Source organism: Meleagris gallopavo, chromosome 11, assembly GCF_905368555.1.
Source record: "Meleagris gallopavo chromosome 11, MGAL_WU_HG_1.1, whole genome shotgun sequence".
NCBI classification, from domain to species: domain Eukaryota; kingdom Metazoa; phylum Chordata; class Aves; order Galliformes; family Phasianidae; genus Meleagris; species Meleagris gallopavo.
Window position 1 is genome coordinate 18,974,935 of NC_139414.1, and position 25,152 is coordinate 19,000,086.

Consider the following 25,152-nt stretch of genomic DNA (forward strand, 5'->3'; position numbering starts at 1 on the left):
CTTTGTGGTGGATTTGGTCTGTTCCCCCTTCATCAGTCAAGGCACATGCAGGGACTGATTCCTGTTTATTTTATTCATGTATCAGTTGTTTTACAGCAGCACCTTTGACTTTATTTTATGCTGGGCTGTCATTTATGCCAGGTAAGGGAAATTGTGTGTTTTTGGCACATTTCTTTTCCAGATATTATTTCCCTGCACTCTGTGCATACTGTCTGTGCTGTTAAAAGCCAAGTGGTGTATAACGGATGGCAGGGAGCAAATCAACTGGGAAAATACCCACTCATCACTGCCTGCTTTCAAAGGGCCCACCTTGGAACCATAGGATGGGCAGTGGCTACAGTACCCTCAGTGCAAGCCACAAACTGAATCAGAAGCACCAACTTCTGAAACTCTGAGATTAATTAAGTATATAATGTCACTTTTAAATCTCTCTCTTTTAATATGCTATCTGCTTTTAGCCTGTAGGGGCCACAATTTCAAAGGAAATTTTCCAATTCATCCTTCCTACTCCAACACTGGTACACAGGGGAATGGGGCTCAACCACATCTCTACTGCTTGGGATTGATCTGCATTCATTATGTGGGCTTGTCTGAGTGTCCCAGAATCCTCACGCTATTTTGTTTCTAGCTAATAGTTTCTTGCTTGACACCTTTACCAGAGCCCAGGCTGTGGGCACAAACCAGTCCCAGGCTTTCCCCAGTCAGAGGGGAAATCAAGCTGCTTCCTTCCGTTCTCCTGACTCCAGATGGAGTCATAGAATGGCTTGGGTTGGAATGGACATGAAAGCTCACCCAGTCCTAACCTCCTGCCATGGGTTGGCTGCCTCCACCAGCTCAGGCCTTGGGCACTCCAGGGATGGGGCACAGAGCTCTGGGCAGCAGTGCCAGGGCCTCACCGCTCTCTGAGTGAAAAATTTCCCTTTAACATCTAACCTAAATCTCCCCTCTTTCAGTTTAAAACCATTTCCCCTTGTTCTATCGCTATCAGATTATGTAATAGCCTTAGCCCTCCAGATGGGGCCTCGTGAGTGCAGAGCAGAGAAGGACAATTACCTCCCTGCCCACTGCCTGCCCTCCTGCGCTGCAGCCCAGGATGCAGTTGCCCTTCTGGGCTGTAAGTACACACCACCAGCTCATGTCAAGTCATTCCACATCTTTCACAGACTCTCATTTTCAAAACCACCTCATTTCCTGCCTGATGTTTCAGTGATTTTTCATTTCTTAGAAATCACATGTTGACGCTACCATCAACTTGTCTAACTACACCAGTTTCCTCTTGTTTTATGTAACCCCAAGCAGCTCCAGGGGCTGACCTGGCTTTCCCCACTGCCCGGTCTCTGCTGGCCAGGGGGTACTGCAGAGTTTCTACCCTTCTGCCTGTCCATGGTTTTGCCTCTTGTTACTACCCAATGTTTGTGTTTCAAAGACTTTTCCCCTGCTGCAATCTCCTTGTCTGTTTTGTGGCTCTCTGGAGGTATCTCTTGGTGACATGGGCTCCAGGGCCCTCGAGGGGCCATGTCTGTGTTAACTGCGTTAGTTACCAGGCTGTGTTTGTAGTGAGGAGCTGCCACGGCCATGTTGGCTGGGCTCCTCACCGTCTCTTCACACTCTCAGAGACTTTTCTGTCTGTAGGTGGTGGTAATGCCTTTAGCTGGGACTGGTAGGAGGGAAGGCTGTTCCATATTGCAGGCTGGAAAAGGCCTTCAGAGGGGCACAGAACTGATGTAGAAGGCAGTCTGCCACTTTCTGTGATGGCCTGTCAGTCAGAATATCCAAACTCTGTAGGATCTCCTGGGCCTGAAGGTAGCCTGGAGCCACCCTCCTGCTGCCTGCTGTGGAAGAACTTCTGCACATCAAGTCTGGGCACAGGTGTATATTTACACATGTAGGGTCCTTTCTGACAGGGTGAAGTGATATTTGCAGGATATTTGTTCTGACGGTGATTTTGTGTTTCAGCAAGCCAGAATGTTTGATGTCTTTGAAATCCTCCATCCATTTCTTGAAAGCACAGCATGTCTTGCCTGTAGTGAACATTTGGGTTATCTTTTTTAAGCGTCTCCCTGTTATGACAGGACCTAGAAACTCTTTTCCTTTTTTTAAAAAAAGCCATTTTCATCTAATTCCAGGAGCAGAGCTTTCATAGACTGCCACATCTCCGTGCAGGCATGAGGAAGTAAACATGTCTGAGGGAACCTCCACACAAAGCCCCAGCAATTGGCCCAGGCCCTGTCTTCCTACAGACATCACATTAAGCACTACTCAGAGGATCGCTTTAAGTTGCTTCAAGTACCTCCAGTTGTTTTCTGACTGGCTTCTGCTTTGGTCATTGATGGTGAGTGGGAAGCATGAAATATCAGACTTCAAAACTCTGTTCTGCAGCTTAACCTTTTTTTCTTGTACAGAAAAGACTTTTTTTTTTTTTTTTTCAGAGCAAAACAGTTAGTATTCAACATGCTTGCAAAAAGGCAGAATCACTTGGTGTTGTAGCTCTACCTCCTTTGCAAAACACCACTTTTCACAAGCCATGGGGAAGACATCAATCAGTAAAAAGAAATGAAAATCAGGAAAAATAAGTATGCCAAGAAGGATTTGGGACCACATTGCCTCTGGCCTGCAGGTGCCAAGTCCCTGAGCACCCTGCACACATGGGGCCTTCACTATGAACACTTTTGCTAACTGCTATGTGCAGCTCCTGCCTCGTAACCCCCTTGCTAAGCAGATATAGGAACCCTACCCACACCTCAGGACAGATTAACATTAAGGAAAAAAAAAATCCTCACTGATCCTGAAATGCGTCTTAATTAACTCCCAGCAATTTGCATCTGACAAAAGATAGAGCCAGTTTCTCTTGTTCGACTGATCTGTGTTTAATGCCAGATGGGGGTGGCTTCAGGTCAGGTGTTTCCCAGGCCTGGGGCTGTCTTTGGTCTGTGAGACAAGCCAAGATAGAAGAGGGAAAGTGAGTCTAAATGCTGTTTGTCTCAGGGTAGCTCAGATCCAGATTGGTCAGCAGAAAAAAACAACAAACAACAACAACAACAGCAAAACATATCAGGAAGCTAAACAGTTTTGATAAAAGGAATTTGGAAAGAAAGCAGCCCCCATGGAGAGGGTTGCAAAGGCCGGAGCCTTTCAGGAGTTTAGAAGAGTTCAGGAGCAGAGCAGCTTGTGCTGCACTGAGTGGGCTCTGGAACGCTCCCTCCTGAATCAGGGGATGTGGCCCTCTCGCTGCATATGGATGCTATCCTTGAGATCTTGGTAAAAAAGGGATAAATTAGTATTCCTCTGTGTGGCTACAGAAACTTGGTTGTTAGGAGCAGGGCTGCGTTAGGTTTTCAGCAAACAATGCAAAAATAGGATTTTGATTGCTTCCTAAGCAAGCACAACTGGCACATTTTAAATGACTACAAAAGAGGAGGGCTCCCTTGGATGTTTATTTCTTTACAGAAGAGGCAGAAATTAAAGTGGTTAAATGACAAAATAAAGTCCTACAATACCGTTGAGCTCTGAAACAGCAACATAGTGATGCAGTGACAAGGTGCTGTGCTAAAGCAGGCTAATTGCTTAAGTAAGGAAGTGATTAACTGTTTACAGGATTTTTTTTTTTTTGTGTATAGCTTTAGGAAAAGTCCAGCCCAGCTCCAAGGATGCAGTGGAAACACACTTCTCTCCCCCAAGGAACCCATATCAGTAAAAGAAGGACAAGCAATCAGTAAGTGATAATGAATCTGTTAAAGTACACCTGGGAGGATCAGCAGATGTGGGTAGGACACATGTAGCCATTTATTTCTGTTTCTTTTAACACAGCTGCATGTTATCAACTTAAAATCCAATTATTATTGGTTTCGCAGTATTAATTTTTCAACATCCTCCATTCAGTTTGGGCAGTTTAACTACTGCACTACATGGGCAGACACTGGGGTAACACCACCTGAATTTGGGGGATCAGAAAAATGATGTTGTCACAAGCCATGGGGAAACTTGTGCAAACTTGTGGCCCACATAGGCTGCTAGAATAAATCACGTAGTAGGTCCCAAAACAGGGCCCAGCCAAGCTTTCATGTTTGCTGTGTTCCTTTTTTCTCTTTGCTTTTAGAGAAGGATCCAAAACATGGAGCACCTGAAGCTCTTGCTAATCAGACAAGGCCTCACACATCATTTAGACTTACTAATTCCACATATAACCCAATAACAGCAGGGGAACCGCTAGGTGATTATATTTAATTTTATGCAGAGGTCAAATGAACAGAATAGTTTATATGTGAGCCAATGCCCTTTAATGAATAAATCAAAACCACCGACTCGACATTAGCCCTGCACTGCCAACAGGTGAGCTTTGTTTGCCTCATTAAGGTGCTCACTGACCAAGGCTGGGGACTGCTACCTGTAGGAAAAGCTGATGTTGTCTTATGTCTCCATCTTCCAAATGGGGGTGAAATGACAAAAGCAACACCTTGCCACCAAGGTCCCAGTTTCTGCAGTGCTGAGCATGGGGTGGAGCAGGAGCTCAGGACAGTTGTCTCAGCTCCTGCTGTGTGTGGCAATGGGACCAGGCATGACACAGTGGGGCACTGCCATCATCACTGAGGGCATGTCAAGTGGAAGTGAAATTTTGTGTTCAACTGACTCACAGCAAAATATTTTGGGCTGATTCAACAGAGTGCTCTGCTTTCCATCATAATGACTCCAATTGCAAGGCTTTGTTTGGATGCTCCTGGCAGAAAGAGCAAATACAGAGAGGCATTTAAAAAAAAAAAAAAAAAAAAAAAAGTAACATTTGGAAACTTAATTTTCTATATAAAAAGCTTCCTGCAGTCTGGGCCCTCGCCAGACCTCTCCATTCACTACCACTCACTGGTAGTGAGTTATTGGTATGGAAGGGTTCGCTGTGTTTTTGCCATCTTGACAGACAGAGGATTGACTGTAATTACATCACAGCTTAGCTTGAGGCTTTGCATGCATGCAGAGGGTCAAGGCAATCTGTCTGTTTGCAGGACTGGAGCATAAATTCATTTTTAATTTATTTTCTAAAAATCTTTATGCGTTTCAAAAATTATACATTACATTCCTGGGCGGGAAGCACATCAGAAAACAGCAGAGTTTATTTTATTCACTTTACCATTTTGACTTTTGAAATGCAATTGAGGACTGATCATTGCACAAGATATCGAGGATCTGTGGGTTGGATGAAGGGAATGAAGCCATCCACACTGTCACCCCATGGATCTCGCATGCACCAGGCTTTGCTTCCCAACCCAAATCCCTCATTGCTACTTTCTCTGCGATTAACTGCGATCGTTTTCAATGCACAAAGCGCATCTTCAGCCCAAAGTGTAAGAAAACCCCATCCGCCTGCCAGTTGACTCATGTGTAGGGTTTCCGCTTCCCAGCTCTGCATATTGCGAGATCCTGACATGAGCCGGGGAGAGCTGATGTTGTCAGCGCAGCTCCCATACGGTTTGCTCAAAGGCAACAGATTTTTTATACATATATATTTATACATGGCACCTGGGTTGGCAGAAACTACATCCGAAAAAGGGAAACAGGGAAAACACTCAGTGCTGAGTCTACTTAGTGGGGTGTGGAGGGGTTTGGGCCATTTCTGGGATTCTTTAGTCTGGAGGAGGCTTGGGGGAGACCTTATCGCTCTCTACAACTCCGTGGCAGGAGGTTGTGGTGAGGTGGGGGTCGGCCTCTGCTCCCAGGTAACAGTGATAGGCCAAGGGGTGATGGCCCCACGTTGCACCAGAGGAGGTTGGCTCTGGGTATTGGAAACATTTCTTCCCAGAAAGAGCGGTCAGGCATGGGCACGGGCTGCCCAGGGAGCAGTGGAGTCACTGTCCCCGGAGGTTTTCAAGGAGAGGACAGTGTAGTACTTAAGGGCGTGGTGTAGTGGGCAACATTGGCGGATGATTGGACTAGATGATCTTAGAGGTCTTTTCCAACCTCAACGATTCTATGAGTTCTAAACGGTGGCTCTCGGCCAAATGCAACGTACTGACTCAGCCGGTGGCTGGGGACAGCTCGGGTTGGGGTCAGCTTGGGGTGCGGATGCGACGCCTGACTCAGCGCCGGGGCGCAGCTGCCCACGGAGCCCTACGAGGCCGGGCAGCGGCACCACGACCCCGGCACCCCGCGCCGCGCGGGCCCACGGAGACAAAGGGCCGCACGAGCCCCACGCGTGGCGCCGCCGCCCGCCCCCTGCCCGCCCCCTCCCTCCCGCCGCTGACTGACAGGCGGCCCCGGCGGCGCGCTGGGCCGGGCGGGCGGCGATGCGATGCGGCGCCGCCGCCGCCATCCCGGCGCAGCCCGCGGCGTGCCCTGCCCGCCGGCAGCCCGCGGCCACCCCTAGCCGCCCCTAGGTGCCGCGGCGCGGGCGGAGGGGCAGGGGCGGCGGCGGCAGCTTCTCCCTCCCCGGCAGCCCCGCATGAGGGGAGGCGTTAAATAGCGCGAGCGCCGCGCCGGCCGCCACTGCCAGCTCGGTGGTGGCGGGGCCGCCTCGCCGGCGGCGGCGGAGGAAACATGGCGAGCGACTCGCCGGCGCGGAGCCTGGACGAGATCGACCTCTCGGCGCTGCGGGTGAGGAGGGCGGCAGCGGGCGGCGGGGCGGAACGGGGCCGCGCTGCGGGCGGTGCGCACGTGTGGGAGCGTCGGGCTGTGTGTGCGGACGTGCCTGCGCCTATGTAGGTGCATGTGCATATATATATATATATGTGTATATATACTGCGCGAGTACGGCGCGTCTGTGCGAGCTGTGTCCCTGTGTGCGTGTGCATATAGCCCCGCTGCTGTACAAGGGTACATGGCTACAGCCGTGTCTGTATAAAGCATGTACATACAGCCTTGTATGTATGGAAACGTGCGCGCATGCAGCCTGCACGCATGTAAATGTGGCTGTGCACACACGCACGTATATATGCGCGTGCCCCCGTGCGCACACATGTGCGGATGTGCGTACGTCCGTGTGTACGCACCCGCACGGGCACACGGCTGTGTGTGTGTGTGTGTATGTACGTGTGTACGCCCAGTGCCCGTGTGCCCCCCCGCGCTGCTCGCCCTGCCGCCGTGGGCTGTGGCCGCCGCTCCCCGCTGTGATTTGGGGTTGGGGACAGCGCGGTGCCCCCCCGCCCACAGCGGGGCCGGGCAGCGCCGCGGCTCGTCTCGCTCCGTCGATCAGTGCCGTGGCCGCGAGCACGCAGGGACGCACGGCCGGGGATGCGGGATGGATGCGGATGAGGGATGCGGGATGCGGATGTTCGCGTTGCTTCCCACGCAGCGCTCGCTGTGCTCCCTCCTCTCTTCCCTCCTGTGAGATATCGCTGTCCTGCTGCCATACCCTTGAAATGTCGAACGTGTCAGCTTCTGCCTGTGGCCCGATGCCACCCCCAGGTCCTTTATCCTGCAAGTTGGTTTTTTTTTGTTGTTTTTTTTTCCCCCTTTTTCCCCTTTCCTTTTCATCCCTTTGCTCTTAGCAGCTCGTTAGTGGGGATGGAGGGCTGTTTCCCTCAACCTGCTGGCATAGAGAAATAAATAAAATTAAGAAGAACCCGCTGAGGACAAGCACAAGTATATTTTTAGAAATATTATTTGTTTCAGTGTAAAAAAAAAAAAAAAAAAACCTATCTTTGTTCACTTGCCCTACTTTTTTCCTGGTGAGTTTCTGGTTGATTAATAGTGTAAGTGTTTGCTCAGCAGGACGCGGTGCACACCAGGCAGGGACCCACCACCATCCTGCAGGGAGGGGACCTGCAGTGTTCCCTTACCTACAGGGTGGGAGGGAGCTGGAGCCACTGGGAGTTAATCTTGGGTAGTGGTGTCCTTGGGGGGGAAGGGAGGGCCCTCTGCTTCTCCCCCACCCCCATTAGCCATGCATGTATCTATATTTAACCATCAGTGTTAGCTGTATGTGAACCGGGTCACTGGTTCCTTTTAAGACTACCCCCATGTGCTTAGCTCTTATGTTCTTGTGGCTTTTTAATAGTGCTGTGCTCAAGACGCAGCCTGGATTTTGTTTTTATTTTATGAGGAAATCTCTACCCCTGCCTGTCTGCAAGTCCCCAGGGCATGGGGACATGAGCCCCTCCCCCCCCCTTGCCCAGCCCCTGGCAGGGCATCACAAGGAGGCTGCTCCTGCAGAAAGGGGATTTGGGGAGTAACCACTATAAAATTGGGATTTTGGGACTCCCACTATAAGATTAGGATTAGAAAAAGTTGGCTGCATCCTGGAGGCAGTCTCTTGATGGGGAGAGAGACCTGTTATGGCACTTTCTTTTAAATTATGAGAGATGTGTTGGTTTATAAGTGAGACAAGAATAGGGCTTTAATTTGCCAAGGAATAGATCTTCTTCTGAACTAAGCTCTTTTAGCACTTAGAATAATTGTTAAAGGTCATAAATTCAGCAGATCGGGCAAGAAGCGTGAATCATTCCGCAGAGCCTGAATCAGAAATCAATAGTAGATTTGCTGCCTGAGCACAAAACTCGGCAGCGGGGAGTAATTCCCCAAGCCTTGCAAAATCTCATTTATGGGAAGATGAGAGGAATGTCGGATTGGTGCTGTGCATGGGTCTGGGTGGGGGAGCTGCCGCTGTGTGTCTGTGCAGAGAGGTGAGGGGTGGCTGCTGTGGGTGACTCAAAATCAAGGGGAGGGAGAATGATTTCTTCTTAGCAGTGGGGAGAGGAAGCTCTTGGGCTGCTTATCACAAAGTTTGAGTCACTGAGGTGTTCCAGGAGGTTGGGTTTGAGGAACAACATGCCAGTGCCTATAAAAAAAAAAAAAAAAAAAAAAAAAAAAAAGTGGACTTCTGCCAGTGTGCCACACCATCCCTCTTGGAGCAGAAAGGTGTGTGCAGGGCTGGGCTTGCACCACAGCCCCCATGCCCTTGTGCTTTGCCACATGGATTTGTGTTGGATGTGCAACTGTGCTGCGCTGCTTCATGCGCTCACAGCCTGGAACAAAGCACCAAATTCTGATTGCAGTGCATGGCCTGCTGCAGCTCAGAGCACACCTTGGGCTTGCTCCTGCCTCCTTTGCAACATATTTCTATCAATCATGTTATCCTGTGCTCATTGCCATGGTAGCCAGGTGTCCTGGTGTCAGCACACCAAGGACTGCAGGGAGAAGCTCCGACATCAGGAAGGCTCTTACAATAGAGATCTTCGTAGTGCTGGTAATGAGCATTGTTAATGTTGCAGAAAACTGTAATTTAAAATGATGAGGCCATTGAACAGGTAGTGCTGCGTATTACACAGACAAGGGGATAAGATAAACTGCATTATAATGTTCTTTTGTCCGGGCTGGGAGGTATTTCTGCTGGTCTGCTCAGCATGGTGAATAGCCCCCCGGCCTGATATTGCTATTAGCAGAATCATGATTAATGCAGGGATTTATGCAGGTTGTTGACAGAGCAGATTTTTTTATTTATTTTTTTGTAAGAAAATGATAACGTGTGTGAGCAGTGATGCAGCAGGCTGTGCTCCGTGATGCTGCATGTGCAGCTGAGCACCACAGGAGAGCAGTCAGAAGGACGGCTCTGGCTTTTCTCTCTTCCCATTTGATTTCAGCGTGTGTCGGGGTGAATGCTGTCATCTCGTGCTGAAGCCAGTGGCCTCGATCCCTTTAAAATATCCAGGTCAATAGCTTTCCCTCCATTATGTCTGTTTGCAGCCCGGCTCCTGGCTGACATGCGGTGATGGCCGTGGGCTCTGCAGCTGCAGCAGAGGATACACTTGGGGTTCTCTGCTTGGAGCTGGCCCTATCCCCTGCTCATGCTCTGCAGTGCAGAGGACAAAGGTCCTCTGCTCACAGCTGTGCCTCTTATGCCTGGGAATGGGCTCACCTGGGCTTGGCAGAGGGTTTCCTGCTTCAAAACAGACTTTCTGGAGGAGGAGCAATTGTTTTCTTTGTGTACCTGGATATCGCTCTGTTTTGGGCTTGTTAGCAAAAACCAAGGCTTTGCTGTTTACTTCTGTGGAGTGCTGACCGTGCACTGTCTGGAAACAGGATCCTAAAATCGTTGGTTGTTTTGGGAACGCCTGGCCTTTTACTGCTTGGGTTGGGAGAGGAGACAGCGTGGAGTTAAGGAGCCGGTGGGTATTAGCTGTTGCTGGGAAGAATTGGATGAAACCCAGAAATGTCACTGCTGTTCCTCTAGATGTGCTTTGTATAGAAGTGGAGCTCAGTGGCCGTTTGTTTGCGTTAGTTGATCATTGTCAGTGAAGATTAAAAACTCTCTTATTAAAATCAAAGCAAACAAACAAAAAAGCCCCAACGTGCTGGCATTGCCCTGCGCTCAGAACTTCATCATGTTATGGAGCATTTCAGAATCATTAAAGATTTAGGAGAAGTCCTAATAGGGTATAAGCACTACAGCCACCACTCGGGAGCATTATCTCTGCAGCATTACGTTAAGCTGCTTCTTTCAACTCCTTTTAAAAAACCGTAGCTCAACAGAATTGAGGCAGCTTTTGCAAAGGTCACCTTCTTCCTAAATAGAAAGAGGAACTAATTTTACTAGAGATGACTTCTGGAGATGAAGATTAAGGGCATCTTTATGTTGTGTTCTACATGCTATGCTACCATGCAAAATCTGGAACCTGCGTTCAGCAAAAGTGTGTATTTAATTGGAACTCATGAGGTTAGACCCTCTTGGAAGCTGTCCATCAGTGCCTCCATCAGTGTAAGCTACAGACTGTGACTGTGCCTACAGACTTGGTAAATCTTGAGCCTTTGTTTTGTTTTTAAACATAAAACCTCAATCTGAATAATCCCTGAAGGAATGAAAATGTCCAGCTCTGAGCCCTGCCTCCGCACCTCACTTCTACCTCTCAAGCCAGCAGTGCTGGCCACGGTGCAATCACTGTTTTCTTCCTATACATGCATATTGTGTACATGTTTGTTAAAAGTTACACAGAAACAGCTGTCTTCTGCCCAGCCCTCTTGCACGGCTGCTATTTTTCACCTTTTGGAGCTGTGCAGCCCGAGTGTTGCTATGCTGCTGCTTCCACATCTCCTCCAGCTCAGGTTGCTTACTCTGCCTGATCTCTGGAGATTGTCCACAACAGTGGAAATAGATGGTGGGTGTGGGGAGGTCTTTCCTTGATGTGTGGAGGTAGTTTTTATCTGCCAGTTGTAAATAAAGTGGTACAGTTTATATGGAGGTGAAGGGGGAAAACGGTTTCCACTCCATCAGTATGTAAATCTCGTGAAATTAATCGCTGTGCTAAGGAAGAGGTGCACTTGAAAGTCATTATTTCTGTGTTGCCAGGTCACACGTAAGCTGCTGTCACACCCAAGCCTGGACTCTGAGCTGCTCTCTGCAAACCAGGCCTGTCTGCCTCTAACGCACCCACAGCCACTGTGCATCCATCATTATATACATCAGCAGCAGCCTGTGCCTCAGCCCTGCGAGCAAGGACACAGTATTGATCCCTGTCTGATTTCTTCCTGCCTAAAATACAGATGGGGAGAGTCCTGCCAGTTCTCCTGTGCATGCCCTAGGGAGAAACTAACGTTAGGCATGAGTGTGTGGGGCATGGAAGGAGCAGTGGTAGCCATGGGATGTGGTGTTGGGGTGTGAAAGGCAGGGCGCTGAGCCTTGGCTGTGTGATTTGTTCCCCACCCAGCTGGCTGCAGTCTGTCACAGCTCCGTTAAATAAGGGTTGCTGTCCCCTCTCCCTGTCCCCTTTGGTCACTTTGAACTGCAGTGGTGCATTGACATCACTGGGCTGCCTGCTCTGTTCTCAGGAAAACAAGTGATATAAAATTAAGTTTGGTGTTCTGCATGTTAATGGCTTGTGATTTCTAACAGGATTACCTAACAAACACAATCCTGCAAAAGTGAGGACCCCTCGTCTGCCCACATTCCCTCTCTGTGCTCGTTTGAGATGAACCCGTTGCGGGGCCAAGTGACAGTGTCCCACGGGGTGAGGATGCTCAGCACGTAGGGCCAGTCCTGGGGCACTCACTCTTGTTACTGGGAGGAGAGGCAAAACAGGCAAGGTTGGGTAACATCGATAAGAAGTTTAATCAGACTTCAGTTACAGCTCTCTGCACGCCTGATTTTATTTTGTCATGGCAAATGCTTTGAGAGCACAGAGAGCCATTTTCCTTTGATCTGGAATGTTGCTTTTCAATGTTAATTCTCTGTGGTGCATGCCAGAAGTTCAAGGTTCTGTATTGGCAGTAAATTATGGATGATTGTAATCAGGCAGCCAGCACTGGGGAATCTAGATGCGTCCTGCGTTACTGAGAACCAGCACTTCCTGCTGCAGTAGGTGAGCAAACAGCCTTCACCGCCCCGTGCTCAGCTGATGAATCGCTGTGAATGCAGCAGGAGCTATGCACTTTGTTCTGCTGCTGATAACCAGCTCTGCTACAGAAACTCTATCAGATATTAATGGCTTCGTGCAAACACCACCCTCTTGCCATTAAGTGAGAATGGATTGCTTCATGCAGTCCCATCCTTCCCCCACACAGATTGTGGTGGCCTGTGGCAGGTGCAGGGCTCGCTGGAGCTGCTCTGCTGAGTAAAGCCTGAGCAGCCCCAGTGTAACATCCTCTCTGTTTTAATGCTGCCACTGCAGCGAGGATGGGCGGATGTGTTTCTGTTCGTGTGAGCGCACGTGTGGTTTTCAGCTCCAGCGTGCATGAAACCTTTTGTTACAGTTATTGCTTGCTTCCTTCGGCAGTGTCATTTCAGAGTACAGAAAGAGATAAATTGTTTAGCTCTGCTGAAAACACCACTCTTCAGAATCCAAGGGTATTGCAAACGATGTATATTCCTTTATAAACTAACAAAGAATCCAAAATTCCATTTCGGTGGCTGACACTTCCCCCTCGTTCCCCCGCCTTTTAAAAATTCTCTTTGCTCCTAATTTTGAAACTCAGCAGGAAAAAGCCTACTGCCAGCTGAGTCATGTGCTTGGTGCATGACAGAAGCGACTGTTTGGACCATGCCCTTAATCTGCTGGATGGAGCCTGTAGGATGCATTTGAGGCAGCAGAGCCTTTGCCGAGGAAGAGATCGCACAGCTTGAATGTAATAAAATGTGCCTAATAATTGCTGTAGCATGCTACAGAAATACAAGAGATCAAAGCTTCAGAGGCATTTATTTTCATAATTTGTGGGTCAGATCCTTGCAGGACTAATTGGGTGCTGTTTGATGTCCAGGCAACAATAGAAATCTCCCTGTAAATCAGCATAGATTTGCCTTTTCCTTTCTCTTCTGTACAAAAGCATAAAAGCTTAATATGATTTTGAGATAAACTGGCAAAAGAGAAGTTGCAGATCTCCTTCCTGTCTCTGCCATGCTTCTTAGAAGTATTGCACTGTGGGCCACGTGGCTGATACAGCAAACGACTCAGATGACGTGTACCTGGCACGCAGACTTTCAAAACAGCCCCCAAATTTCCAGATGAGATCTGTGCATTTATAGTTGATATTCACAGCAGAAGTTTATTATGTTTGAAATGTGGTATATATGGTTTTAGCTTGCACAGGCAGACTGAAAATGAATGTGGAGCTGAGTTCTGTAGGCCAAAACCAGCCAGATTTGGGGTGAAAGAAGGGGCATGGGAAAAGGAGGAGGGATTTGTGGAGAAGTGGTTATAAAAAGTCACCGTCTCTACTAAAGCAAGGGAAATAAATTAGCTGTAAATCTTTCTTCTGTGGAGGCTGGCTGATGCTGAAGGCTAGCAGGTTACCGTAGAGGCACGGGTATCCCTGTGCAGCCTGGTGATGGATGAGATGAGTGAGTTTTCCTGTTTCCTTCCATGCAATGAGAAAAGCAGAGAGGAAGGCACAGACCCTCTGGGTGTGCTGCGCGTCTGCAATCAAGGTTGCTGTTCCCATTGCTTTTGGGTGTTGCTTCATTTGCCGTTAACCTGAACTTGCACATGGAGGCTGACTGGAAAAGAAAGGCACTGCACTTGAGCCTCTCTGTGTTGCGCTTTCTCCTCCTCTCCAGGCGTACCAAGGAGTGTGTTGGTAGATTCCTCCAATTGGGTGCATCTAGAAATATGGATGTGCAAAAAATGGATGTGCTTTGAACTAAAAACAGAGGCCAAGGCAACAAAATTAAAAGGGCTTTAAGTGCATTTTCTGGCCATGCAGACAGGCTGTCTTTGCTGCAATAAATCTTCAGTGTTCATGTATTGATTAGTCTCAGTAAATACTGTGATGACTCTGTCCTTCCTATTTCTATTCTGCAGGGAGCGGTATATTAGTTTCAAGAGGCTGTAATAGCTAAACGGGATTCCAGTAGTGAGAGTGGTTTTCAGATGGTTTCCAAAGTGAATTTCAGCCAGTGTGACTATCCCTGCTCCCTGTTAGAGTGTTTGGCTGCTATAATTATCAACAGAGTGCTGTGCTGGTGACTGGGCTGGTAATGGCTGTGTTTTCTAATGGACAAAACTATGTTTTCTGAGCCAAGTGCCCTGGAGTGGTCATGCCCATCTCTGGCAGGGATGCTGAGGGATCTCAGCTGTCCTCTCCTAATTTAGTGGTTGGGAAGCTCTGTCTCCACAAGTCACCTGCTGGCCTCTAAATTCAGTACTGGAAATACTCTACCATGAGTTGCATAAGTTTGCTCAATACTCCCATTGAAATGTGGGGCTGCCTAGCTGACTGTAGTCTGAAAAGGACTCCTTTTCTACCTGTTCAGCTCATAGCTTGTCATAGCTTCTTACTCGTGTGGATGGGCATAGTTCGGAGCGACTTTGTTTGCTGTGCTCTGCCCCTGCTGTTGGAGGCATTGACGTAGTGTGGCTGCTCAGTGGTGATTGTGTTTGAGCTCTGAACCAGCCCTGGGTTCTTGGAAAATCGACATTATAAAGTAGAAAAAGCAAGTAGGTGGAAGCAACAGCAACCTCTTAACACCAGATGAGCAGCACTGGGTGGAGGGATGGAGAACTGCTCGCTGCAGTCATTCTGTGTTGTAGCTGAAAATGCATTTGCAAGGCCAATTTTTGTGGCTATTTTGCAGTGGAATAGCTCCTCCAGACATGAGGTGAAAATCCAAGTATCTCATGAAATGCTGGATGGGAAAGTAGGAGAGAGCAGATGTAAAATTAGCATAACGATATACCTTTAGTTCAACTTGAAGGAAATAATTGAAGAACCGCTGTCGCTTATGATGATGACCTCGGCTGAGATGACTCACAGTGCAGTGTAATATGAGTCACTTGTTAATGGTGGCCTGTTAAAGGAGAAAGTGCCAAATCCCAGTAACTTATTTGTTGTGTGTTATAAAAGCCAGGGCAAAGAAGAGTGTTCAGGACATTGCTGCTTAAAAACTGCCGACACTTAGAGCTCCAGAGAACCTTTAGAGGACCCTAACATGAAAAGGCAAAGGCCCTGAGGAGGAACACTACTTTCACTTCTGTTTTAAAAGCCTTCTGCCTTCCGTGCCTCCTGCATCTGTGCAGTATTGTCAGAGGGTGGGAGCCATGGCCACCTCTGCAGAATCTGCCTTGCAAGGGCTTGGGCTGGGGTTGGAGGTCTGGAGGGCAGCCTGGCAGCATGGTCAAGGTGTGACAGTGGGGTAGGATGGTTGGAACAAAATGCACCACCGTGAGGGAGAGGGGAAGCCAAGGGATGACTTGTGGTTGCGTCCTTGCCTGCAGCCAGGGCTTTGATGGGTGCAGTCTTCCTGTAAACTCACCTCTGACGTCTGCCAAGAAGGTGCAGGATGCGTTTATGGCTGTGGACAATCTGGAGTGCTGCAGTAGCAATTGACTGAGTACCTGCTTGTTAATCATCTACCAGGCAACTTAAATGGTTCTTCGTGTTGGACTGTTGCTTTTCCTCAATAAATGAGGTTTTACGATCCATGGAAGAAAGAGAGAACCTGACTGTAAGGCGTTGTGGCCCTGGGCAGGAGCTTGCTGAGAAGCTATGAGTGGCTCAGGGGCTGGGCACAGCTCTGAAGGCTGTGCAGGCTCTGCCCTGTCCTCTTCATGTGGTGGGAACAGTGACTTTTTTTACTTCTATTTTTTCCTGAGCTTTCATTTCTGGTAAACCTGCTGATCTCCTGTGCCGGACTTCTGACTCCTGCTTTGCAATCTCTCTTGCCCTCTGCACCAGGCTGGCTGGCACAGGCTGCTGGAGCAGCTCCTGCTGGTCCTACTGCAGTTAGGGAGGTGGTGGTGAAGGGCTGTGGAGGAAGGCTGAGGCCTTGAGATAGGAGGGGCTGGGCCTGAAGGAGGAAAGCTTTGTCCCCAGGGCTTGCCCTCAAGACAATCTGAGTATTTCAGAAGCAACCAAGGGACGCTGAATATGCGAGTGTTTGTGTTGCAGAAAATTGTGGTATAGTGCCTTAGCAACAGAACTGCCTGGTAGAAAGAGGAGCGTTTCATTATGAAAAGAAGCTGGCAATGCAGTGGGACCCAAGGCTACCTATAAATCTTCCTTTTGTCTTAGTCCTTTGAGAACAGGCATCCTCTTCTTTACCAAAGTCCCACCGTTAGCCTGCTAATTCTCCTGCTCTTGGGAGCTGTCGTCATGCCTCTGTTACCAACCTTGTCAACCTCAATGTCAGAAGAACCCACTGTAAGGAGGCTTTTTGGTAGAGCAAATGAGTGCTGTCTCTTCCCTTGAAGTGAACTTCAGACTGGTTCATGGACCTGCTGATGTTCTGAGAAAAGACCTGGGGTTTATCCTGTGGTTCAGACTGTTCACAGCTGGGGCTGGTAATGGTCAGATGAGCAGAGCTCCCTGCTACTGCACTTCAGAACTGCTGGCCAGACTCACTGGAGTGTATACAAAGTCTCTTCCAAGGGAGGGATGCCTTGTAGTTGGGTAGACTATCATGTCCTCTTCCCCATAAATCAAAATTAAGCAGTGTGGTGAATGAAGGAGATGTGGCACATGTTCAAAGCCGGAGTCACTTTGCCGTGAGCCTTGCACGTGAAATTGTGGTTTTACTTTTGCCATTTCGTGTGATCTCTTCCATGCAGTTGGTTTAAAGCAAAGTGCCTGCATGAGTGCTGGCCAGCAGAGGAAGTGTCCTCAGGAGAAGATGCAAGAGCCCTGCTCATTATCAGAACCAAGAAACACTGCTCCAAGCTAATCTGACTGCCTAAAAATAGCACTAGTAGTAGGGGGAGGGATTGTCTTCTGTGTGCATTTGCCCTTGATTTTCCTGACATTTTGCTGCTCTATATTATGCGTTTTGTAGGGGAGACTGTGTGTCCTGGTCACACTGGAGCAATTCACATGAGCTCATGTCAGAAAGCATTGGGGAGGAAGGCCTAGAAGTTTGTTCAGAGTTTAGTAGTTAACTCTCACAGTGCAGTTGTATTCAGGTTTATTTCCTCATTCTCCTGTCCCTGTCAGGTTCACAGACTCTCTTGGTGTGATCTTCAAGCCGCCCCAGGGGTGGAGCTGGAAGCAAGGCTGTGGGGTGGGCTGGACCCTGGGTGCAGCAAGATGATGGGAGCAGGATCATCCACTGCGTGTGCACCTCACCAGGGTCCTTCCTCGGTTGGAGGCTGCAGCATCTGCTTTGCAGATAAAAATAAAAAATAATAAATATATCGCTCATGAAATTTAATTACTCTGTAACTGTTATTGAACATTTGAAACCCAAGTTTATAACAACCTTGTGATATCTGCATTTATGTTCTTTTTTGGTGTTATGCAAGCAGCTCACCTTGTGATTATGAAATACTGAAACGTGCTTTCTAATACTTGCCCTCTGTTTCTCAACGAGTCCATAAAACCTCTTCTGCTTTCCATTAATTGTGGAACAATAAGACATTTTTCTCTTCTGTTAAAAGGAGTTTAGCCCTCTTCTTAAGTTTTCTCCAAGTTCTGCTCCTCAGAGACGGTGCTGATCCATGCGGTTGGAATGGAGCAAACATACCTCCTGTCCTTTGCTGTGCTGTACACCACTTGGATCCGTCTTGGAGCAAAGGTCTTACTGCACTGGGAAAGTCCCAGCTCGTGCAGTGCTGTTGCTGGCACTGGTGCTGGTGGCGTGATCTGCTTGCAATGTTAGCTGAGGCAAGTGGGAAAAGTGGGAAGGGGGCAGGACGGGGTTCCTTTCCTCCCCGGAAGATCTGAAATATTACCTTGATTGATGTTGTTTTTCAAATGGAAGCTTCTGCTAAAAAGGGGAAGAAGCCCTTTCTGCATCTTCCCAGAAGGCTGGGAGAGCCCCACAAAGGCTGTGGCACTGGGGCAGAGCAGAGCAGAGCAGGACCTGCCCTGTAAGCGAGGCTCTGTGAGCTGCTCTTTGACCGTGGGAACATGCTGGGTCTGCATTTACCTCATCTCCACATCCAGCTGTTGTGGGATAGTAGTGGTGGTGGTTTTTTTCTTCTTTTTTTTTCTTTACTTTCTTGTAGATAGAAGGAATGTAAAATTCTCCCAAAGCACAGATGGGGAATGCAATGCTTGAGCACACTGAAGAGGGTGAATTCAGCCTCAGCGGCCAGTGCTGCTGCTCCTCTCTTTCATACTTGGATTTAAACGCATCCGGAGATGCATAACTCTTTGCAGATGCTAATGAGGAGTTTACAGATAAGATCCCCTGTGAGGAAAGGAATGCTCAGATAGTCTTACAGCATGGGAAATCAAGGTGAGGGTTCAGGCATCTTGTCTGTATTCACTGCAGGCGCTGTGGCCGTGGCAGAGTTGGGAGTAGAAGTCAAACCTTCTGGCCTCTCAAACTGTGCTTTAGTCATTAAACTGTGCTCTCCTAAGATTAGATAAGGTGTGCTTTCTGTGCTAGCAAAGCTTGATGAGCAAATTCCTTTCAATAAAAGCTTTTGTTGTACATTTGCCAACACAGAATGAGGTTTGGGACACCAGGGAAGGGAAATCAATCAGATGAGGAGATAACCAGCAGGTTCTGAATTTGTGACTGAGATCGGTGCACTAAGACAGGCAGCCGCCAGTCATGCAGGGAAACGGAAGACCAGTGTTGTGACTGGTCCTCAGTGATGGGACAGCCCTCTCCATCTCCTCCTGTCTTAGAGTAGCTGATGTGGGAAACCCACGATGCAGTCCTGCTGTCAGCAGCCTGCCACCGGTTTTAGTATCACTGACAATCTGGAGCTCTGATGAAATGTGGCACAGGGGGTTTGCCAGGGCCCTCAATCGATGCTGTTGCTAACAGGGTTTTGCCTCAGTATCGGGTTTCTGGTGGATCCAGTTGCAGAGATCTAATGTAATTTTCTTACAGCGTGAAATGTGCTAGCTTGGTGCTTGCTGTCACCCAGACCCGGAGCAGCAATTCATTCCTGGCTTCAAGATGCTTTCAGTCTGTGCAAACACTGGAAGCTGGACTGGTTTCCCAGCAGAATGAAATACTCCTTTCCAATACATCAGGTCTTCAGAGGAGAGAAGGATTACAAGGGCATCTTGATCTCACGGTAATTTGTCTTTGTAGCTGTAGCCTGGGGCTGTGCAGCAGTCTGGAGCTGAGCTTTGCTGGGTCAGGTGAAGTGACATGGGTAGGTCTGCAGACAGCTCTGCTGGGATTTAGAGTGGCCCTGCAAAGCGTGGGGTCACAGTTGAGTTGAACAAGTCTCCAACAGTCCCTCATCTGTCTCCGGGGTCTGCAGGCAAAGATAAAACCATCCCAGGCTTGGGTACATGGAAGGCAGTTCATGGGCTGAAGGATAAAACACGGATAGAGTGGCGTGAAAGGTGCAGGGATGGTGTGTTGGGCATGTGAGATACTTTGTTTTGCTTCCCTAGATGGAGTGCTTCCCAAGAGCTGCTACTCTTGCGTGGATTTGATTTCTGGTTATGCACACCCTAATCTGGCTCTGTAACCATTAGTTCTTCATCTTTCCCTCGTGGAAAGCTGTGAGTTGTTTCATCTGATAAGACATTTCTTATCAGCTCTCACTTTTATTATGTAGTCTTAAACTTTTTCTGGGAGCTATAAAAGAGAGGATGGAGCCTGGGAATTATTGGAGTAAAGAAATTGTACCTCTTTGCAGACACTGATGAGATTTAAATAGAAAATATGAATCTCTCCATGTGCCAAGCCAGTTCTTGATTGTGTATCATGTCTAGAGAAAAGCACATTTTCCAAGACTTGCTTTTCTTCCTTGCTTTGTGTGATGTCATCAAAATGCTCCTTTTGGCCTTTAAACTTTTACTCTGCTTGTGAGATACCCAGAAACACTCAGGCTGAGTTTGCACTGCTGTCCATGGGCTGCACTCTTTCTATGTGGCTCTGGTCTTACGCTTGGAAGGGCATAAAGCCTTCTTGAGCATGCAGGCTCTTGGTTTCTCCTAACGGTAGGCAGGTGAATGACTTTGGTGCTGCTTTTTGGAGCCAGCTGAGGAGAGGTCCCTGCTCACTCTCCTTGCTTGGCACGTTGTGCGGTTGGGCTCCGGTCTGAATAACAGGAAATCATCATGACTAACGTTGTGCTGGTAGAAAAATTAATAGAGGTGAGTAATAGCACAAGATACATGGAAATCAACATTTCTCTCCTTGGAGGCTGTAGATGTAATCCGCTTAATATTCTGTGGAACACAAGATTAATTTTCTTCAGGATAATATATGGGAGAGCTTTTCTTTGGAGCGCGCTGGCTGAGGCATTGCTGCATTGCTGCAGCTGAGGGCAAGGAGTCAGAGAGGGAAGGATGCTGGCTGCTTGTGAAGGAGCCAGGGATGGTGAAAGCTGGCTAGAGGAGATCCAACCCATCTCTCCACTGCTCTGCTGAGCACCTGGGTGCAGGGCCGGTGCCTGCAGCAAATGGGAACAGCCCCAGCCCTGCACTTGTCCTCCTCGGCAGTGTACCTGTGCTGTGCTTTGTGCTCGCTGAGCTTTACAGAGGTTCCTTTAAAACGATGATGAACCAAAACACCCGTCCTTTTTCTTTCACAGGATGGAAAGAATGCAGCCACTTGCCAAGCGTAAAGAGGAGTAGATATAGCAGAAATAAATAAATCAAACTGATTTATTTTAAGTTGATTAATCTGATGTGTTCGTATTTTTCTAAAATAAAATCCAGCCCTGGAGGTTTTAGCAAATCAAATAACAACAATGGCAATTAATTTAGCAGCAGTTACAAATGGTTCCCATCCCTGCACCGTGTGACTCATATCTCTGTGTATGGGCCAAATCCTGCTTGGGGCTGTGCAGTTCCCCCATTGTGCTGGGGGTGGGAGCTGCAGGCCTGCAGGCTGGGAGCACAGTGCCTGCAGGAGGGCTTGGCTGCTGCTGGCTGCCATTGTGCTGTTGGAAGCCCAACCGCTGTGCACCTCCCTGCTCTGTTTTCTTACCATGTGCAGGTCTTCAGCAGGCTGCCACCTGTGGTCTTGCAGTGCTTGCTTTGCTGCTGTGTGTGTTGTGCTGATGGTACCAGTCCGCTTGTGCGAACTGATAAGGCTGGAGTCCTAGCAAAGAGCGTGTTGCTAGCAGAGGACAGATAATGTCGAGTCTTGCTGCAGGGAACAGAGCAAGCAGAGAGCTCTGAAGGCAGGGAGGTGTCACGGGGCTGTAATTTGATGGGAGCTGAGTGGATGCCATGAAGCAAGAGTTTGGATGCACAGAACATCATGGTGACTTGCAAAGCAAAACCAGAACCACTCCTTGAATGCATGAGAAAGGCCCCTCTGTTTCGCCTTGTGTGAAGCACCACTGTGGTACACATCACACAAACTAAGCTGCATAATCCCTGCCCTTGGTTGGGACATTGAAACTTAAGAGCAGCTCCCTAAATTTACCAGAGTGTTTTACAATGCAAGCCACCAAGAAGCAAGACATACAGAAGTTTTGCTATGGGGTGTGCTTTATGGCAAAAAATTGTTGCAGATCATTTCGGCGAGTGTGGATTGTCTCTGACTTGGAGCAGTTCTTCTGGCATGCAGCTGGCAGGGTGTTGCTTTTTCTGCTGGAGGACCATTTGCTTCCCCTGGTGTGAGTGAAGGACTGTCAGGATCCAACCTTGTGGCTCCTAGAGTCTGGCTTTCCTCAAGGCAGCCTGTGAAATGTAGGAGAAGGGTGCGAAGTCTTCCCTCCCCCTTCCCCATACCTTGTTTGCTCTTGGATGAGAAAGATGTGTCCTGATATGAGACACAGAAATTAACATATATATATATATATTTTTGTAACTTTGTTTTGTCAGGACAGTTGTATGGAAGATGTGTTCACAATGCGTATTTTGGGGAGCTCGTTGGGTACAGTTGTGCTTTTTACGGTCTGTTGGCTGCATCTCGCCGGATTGTGCAACTAGTGTAATGCTAACTAATTTGATGTGATCCTTTTTTGAAGCTATTGCTGCTGGAGGGTTACCTGATCCCCTCCTGCTCACCAGCCCTCAGAGAGACAAACATAAGGAGCTGATGTGAAGTGACGGCTGGGAGCAAACTCTTGGAAAAGTGCTAGAACAGCAGCTATCTCCATCACCAGGTGATGGGTGAAAACTGGGCTGGTGTGCCAGCCTTGTCTGAATGCAGCAGTGAGGTCATGTTTTCCAGACATGTATGCAGGGACTCTGCCTTATTTTCAACAAAATATTAAAAGGACTGTGGCCATCATTTTGGGGAGTCCCTGGCGGGGGGGTAAACAGGTGGTCCAGCTGTGGATGCAGCACGTGGAGGATGAGTTGTCCGCTCATGTCTCTCTCAGGTCGAATGTTTAGTTCATGCTCCCAGTATCTCCAAAAGGTGTTAAGAGGTTTTTTTGTTGTTGTTGTTGTTTTTTTTTTTTTCCCCTTGCTTCTAAATGCCTGTTTGGAAGCAAAGTGTTCTTTCACTCTTAGGCGTTTTTTCTGGCTATCTATCTGGCTATGAGGAAGGAGCAAGGCTGTCTTCCTTGGTGAAGGCAATCAGACACCTGAGCTTGGCAGCCTCCACTGAAGGCTGCAGAGGCTGCAGTGTCCATCTTGGAAAGATGCAACTGGTAGTGAGCTGCTACCCCTACAGACATCCATGGGCCTGTGACCTGCAGTGAGGGATGCTGAGTTTTTTACCTGCATGTTGGAGAGGGCTCTCTGCTTTTGGTGCTGAGCTTGGCAGTGACCTTGCTTTCAGAGCATGCCTCCAGGAGTGGTATGTGAAGAGGCTGTAGTTCCTGAAGCAGCTGCTTGTGTAAGTAATTAAACCAGCTCCTCTGAGTACCCATAAACCTTTGACTGCATTAACTAGTAGGTAGCAATATCAGCTTGATGCAAACATTTGCTGGCAGAGGAGAGACTTTATTTCTCAGAGAGACAAGATCTAAACATTCAGGAATACTATCTTATTGGTCTGCAATGGCAGATGAGTGACTTCCAGTGTGGAGAGTGTCCAGCTGCTGTGCTCTAATTGATGTCTCGCGTCCTGAGAAGAGTGGCACAATACAAGTAGTGACTTAGATCTTCTGGGGACTATAGATATGATTTATAATTGGCTCTGTAGCTTTTTTAGAGGCACTGAGCTTATCCAAACCTTTTATATATCGTCCTGGTGAGGTTGTGTGCTTGAATTAGATGTATGCTGAAGTGACTGGCTGTGCTGGGGCTGTATTCATCTGACGTGGGGCTCATTCAGCACTGCTGCTTTTGCTCATCCTTCTGCACTGATTGACTACCTGCTCTCCTAGGTGAAATGTCTTCTGTGAAATGCAAGGAGTGTTTATTGTGACTGCAAGTGATTGTGGAGGCCTTCCTGGGGATCTCTGGGATGTACTATTTGACTTTTACAATATACGATTTCATCTTAAATTTGGGGAAGTCAGCCTTTTGAATGAGGAGTAAGCAGAAATTCCTCGCCTCAGGGGTTACTGAATATCTCAGTCAGCAGCTTCTTACCATGCTAAGACTTGAGAAAGTTAGGTGCTTCAAGTCAAAACGTGTTGACTCTTGCTTAAGGTGCATGAGGACTGGATGGAGGTACCTTGTTGGCAGTGATGCATGGCTCAGGCTCTTGAGGGAGTGAAGAGGCTTGGACCCTTCTTGTTCTGGTTTCTGTACATGTGCATCTTGTGGATGGTTTTTTCTTATACTGGGATTCTTCAGTGTGCCCTCCAGGAGAAAGATTAGCTTTTATGTATGGGATCTATTAGCTGAAGTGGTGCAAACACATTATCTTGGTTTGGTATGTGTGTCTTTCTAGGCTTGTATGTTCCTTATTAAGTCAATAAGGAACACCTTATTGACTTAAGTGTCCCTATGTTTTGTGTTTTGTATTTATAGAGGTTGTACAGACTAGCTGCTTTTCCTTTTGACGTAATAGGAAGGAGAACCTCAGTCAGAAGAACGCTGACTTTTATGTGGACAGGTGCTGGTCTGTAAGCAGGACATGCGGCGTAGATCAGTGTATTGCAGCTTCGGTGGTTTGGCCCAATGGGACTGAATGGAGGGGTATGTGTGTGTATTTTCCTCTCCTTCCTTCAGTGGGGTTATTGGTTATGCTTGCGGCCAATAGCTACAAATTCACACTTACATCTTCAGTTGAACAGGTAGCAGTTGGAGTAACCCAGATTTACTGATTGAAAAGCCCAGCGTGGTCACTGGTTTTTACTTGATTCCACTTTTGCCAGCTATTGGCCAGTCTTAACGTTTTGGAAGGGGAGGAAGTGTACAGGTAGTGGCTGGTGCTAAGCAAGAAGCTGGGGAAAGGAACGTGGGAGGGCTTGGGTTGGATTTAAATAGGTAAAGGCCTGAAGTGACTCTCAGCAAGGGCTGGAGGAAGGGCTTCCTGTGAGATGCCTAAGAGGAACGGTTCAAATAGATTTGTTAATAGATTTCTCTCAGCTGTCAAGTGGAGAAATCAGTCTCCTGTTAATAGCTTAGCCTTGACAACAGTTTTTCTCATGCTCTATAGGAATGTTGTTTCTTGACTAGCATCTTCATTTAAGATGTGGAGCTGGGTGTTTGAGGGTGAGGGAGGACAAACTACTTCTTCAGAATGAAAACAAAACCCTCAGTAAGCTCCTTATTACTCTTCCAAGCGGAGCAGCTTGTATTGCTTGAGTAGGCAGGCGGTGCAGTGGTTGATGGCATTGATGATAGCTTGTTTTGTGATGCTCTGGATGGGTGGGCGAAGGAGGGGAAAAGTACCAAAGCTAGGAGAAGACGTGAGACTAAGCAATTTGAGAGGACTGAATAACACCTAGTAGTCCAGTATGGCTCTGCTTAAGTACAAATACTTGGGTTATAACCAAAGGAAAATAGCTCAGAAATACCTGTGCAGCCTGCTGA

At 48.0% G+C, this 25,152-nt stretch overlaps 1 protein-coding gene across 6 annotated transcripts in view; it reads left to right on the top strand.

Annotated features, from left to right (window-relative positions):
- The first annotated feature begins 6,211 nt into the window (after positions 1-6,211).
- Positions 6,212-25,152, top strand: part of TNIK (TRAF2 and NCK interacting kinase) — a 139,212-nt gene continuing 120,271 nt past the window's right edge. For 4 of the 6 annotated variants that reach the window (XM_085233408.1, XM_085233412.1, XM_085233413.1 and 1 more), the window contains exon 1: positions 6,213-6,579. In XM_085233408.1, the coding sequence (XP_085089534.1) occupies positions 6,523-6,579 (57 nt within the window). In that variant the 5' untranslated portion in view covers positions 6,213-6,522. Of the gene's footprint in view, positions 6,580-25,152 lie in introns of all 6 variants that reach the window. The other 2 variants (XM_085233409.1, XM_085233411.1) reach the window with 1 other exon arrangement.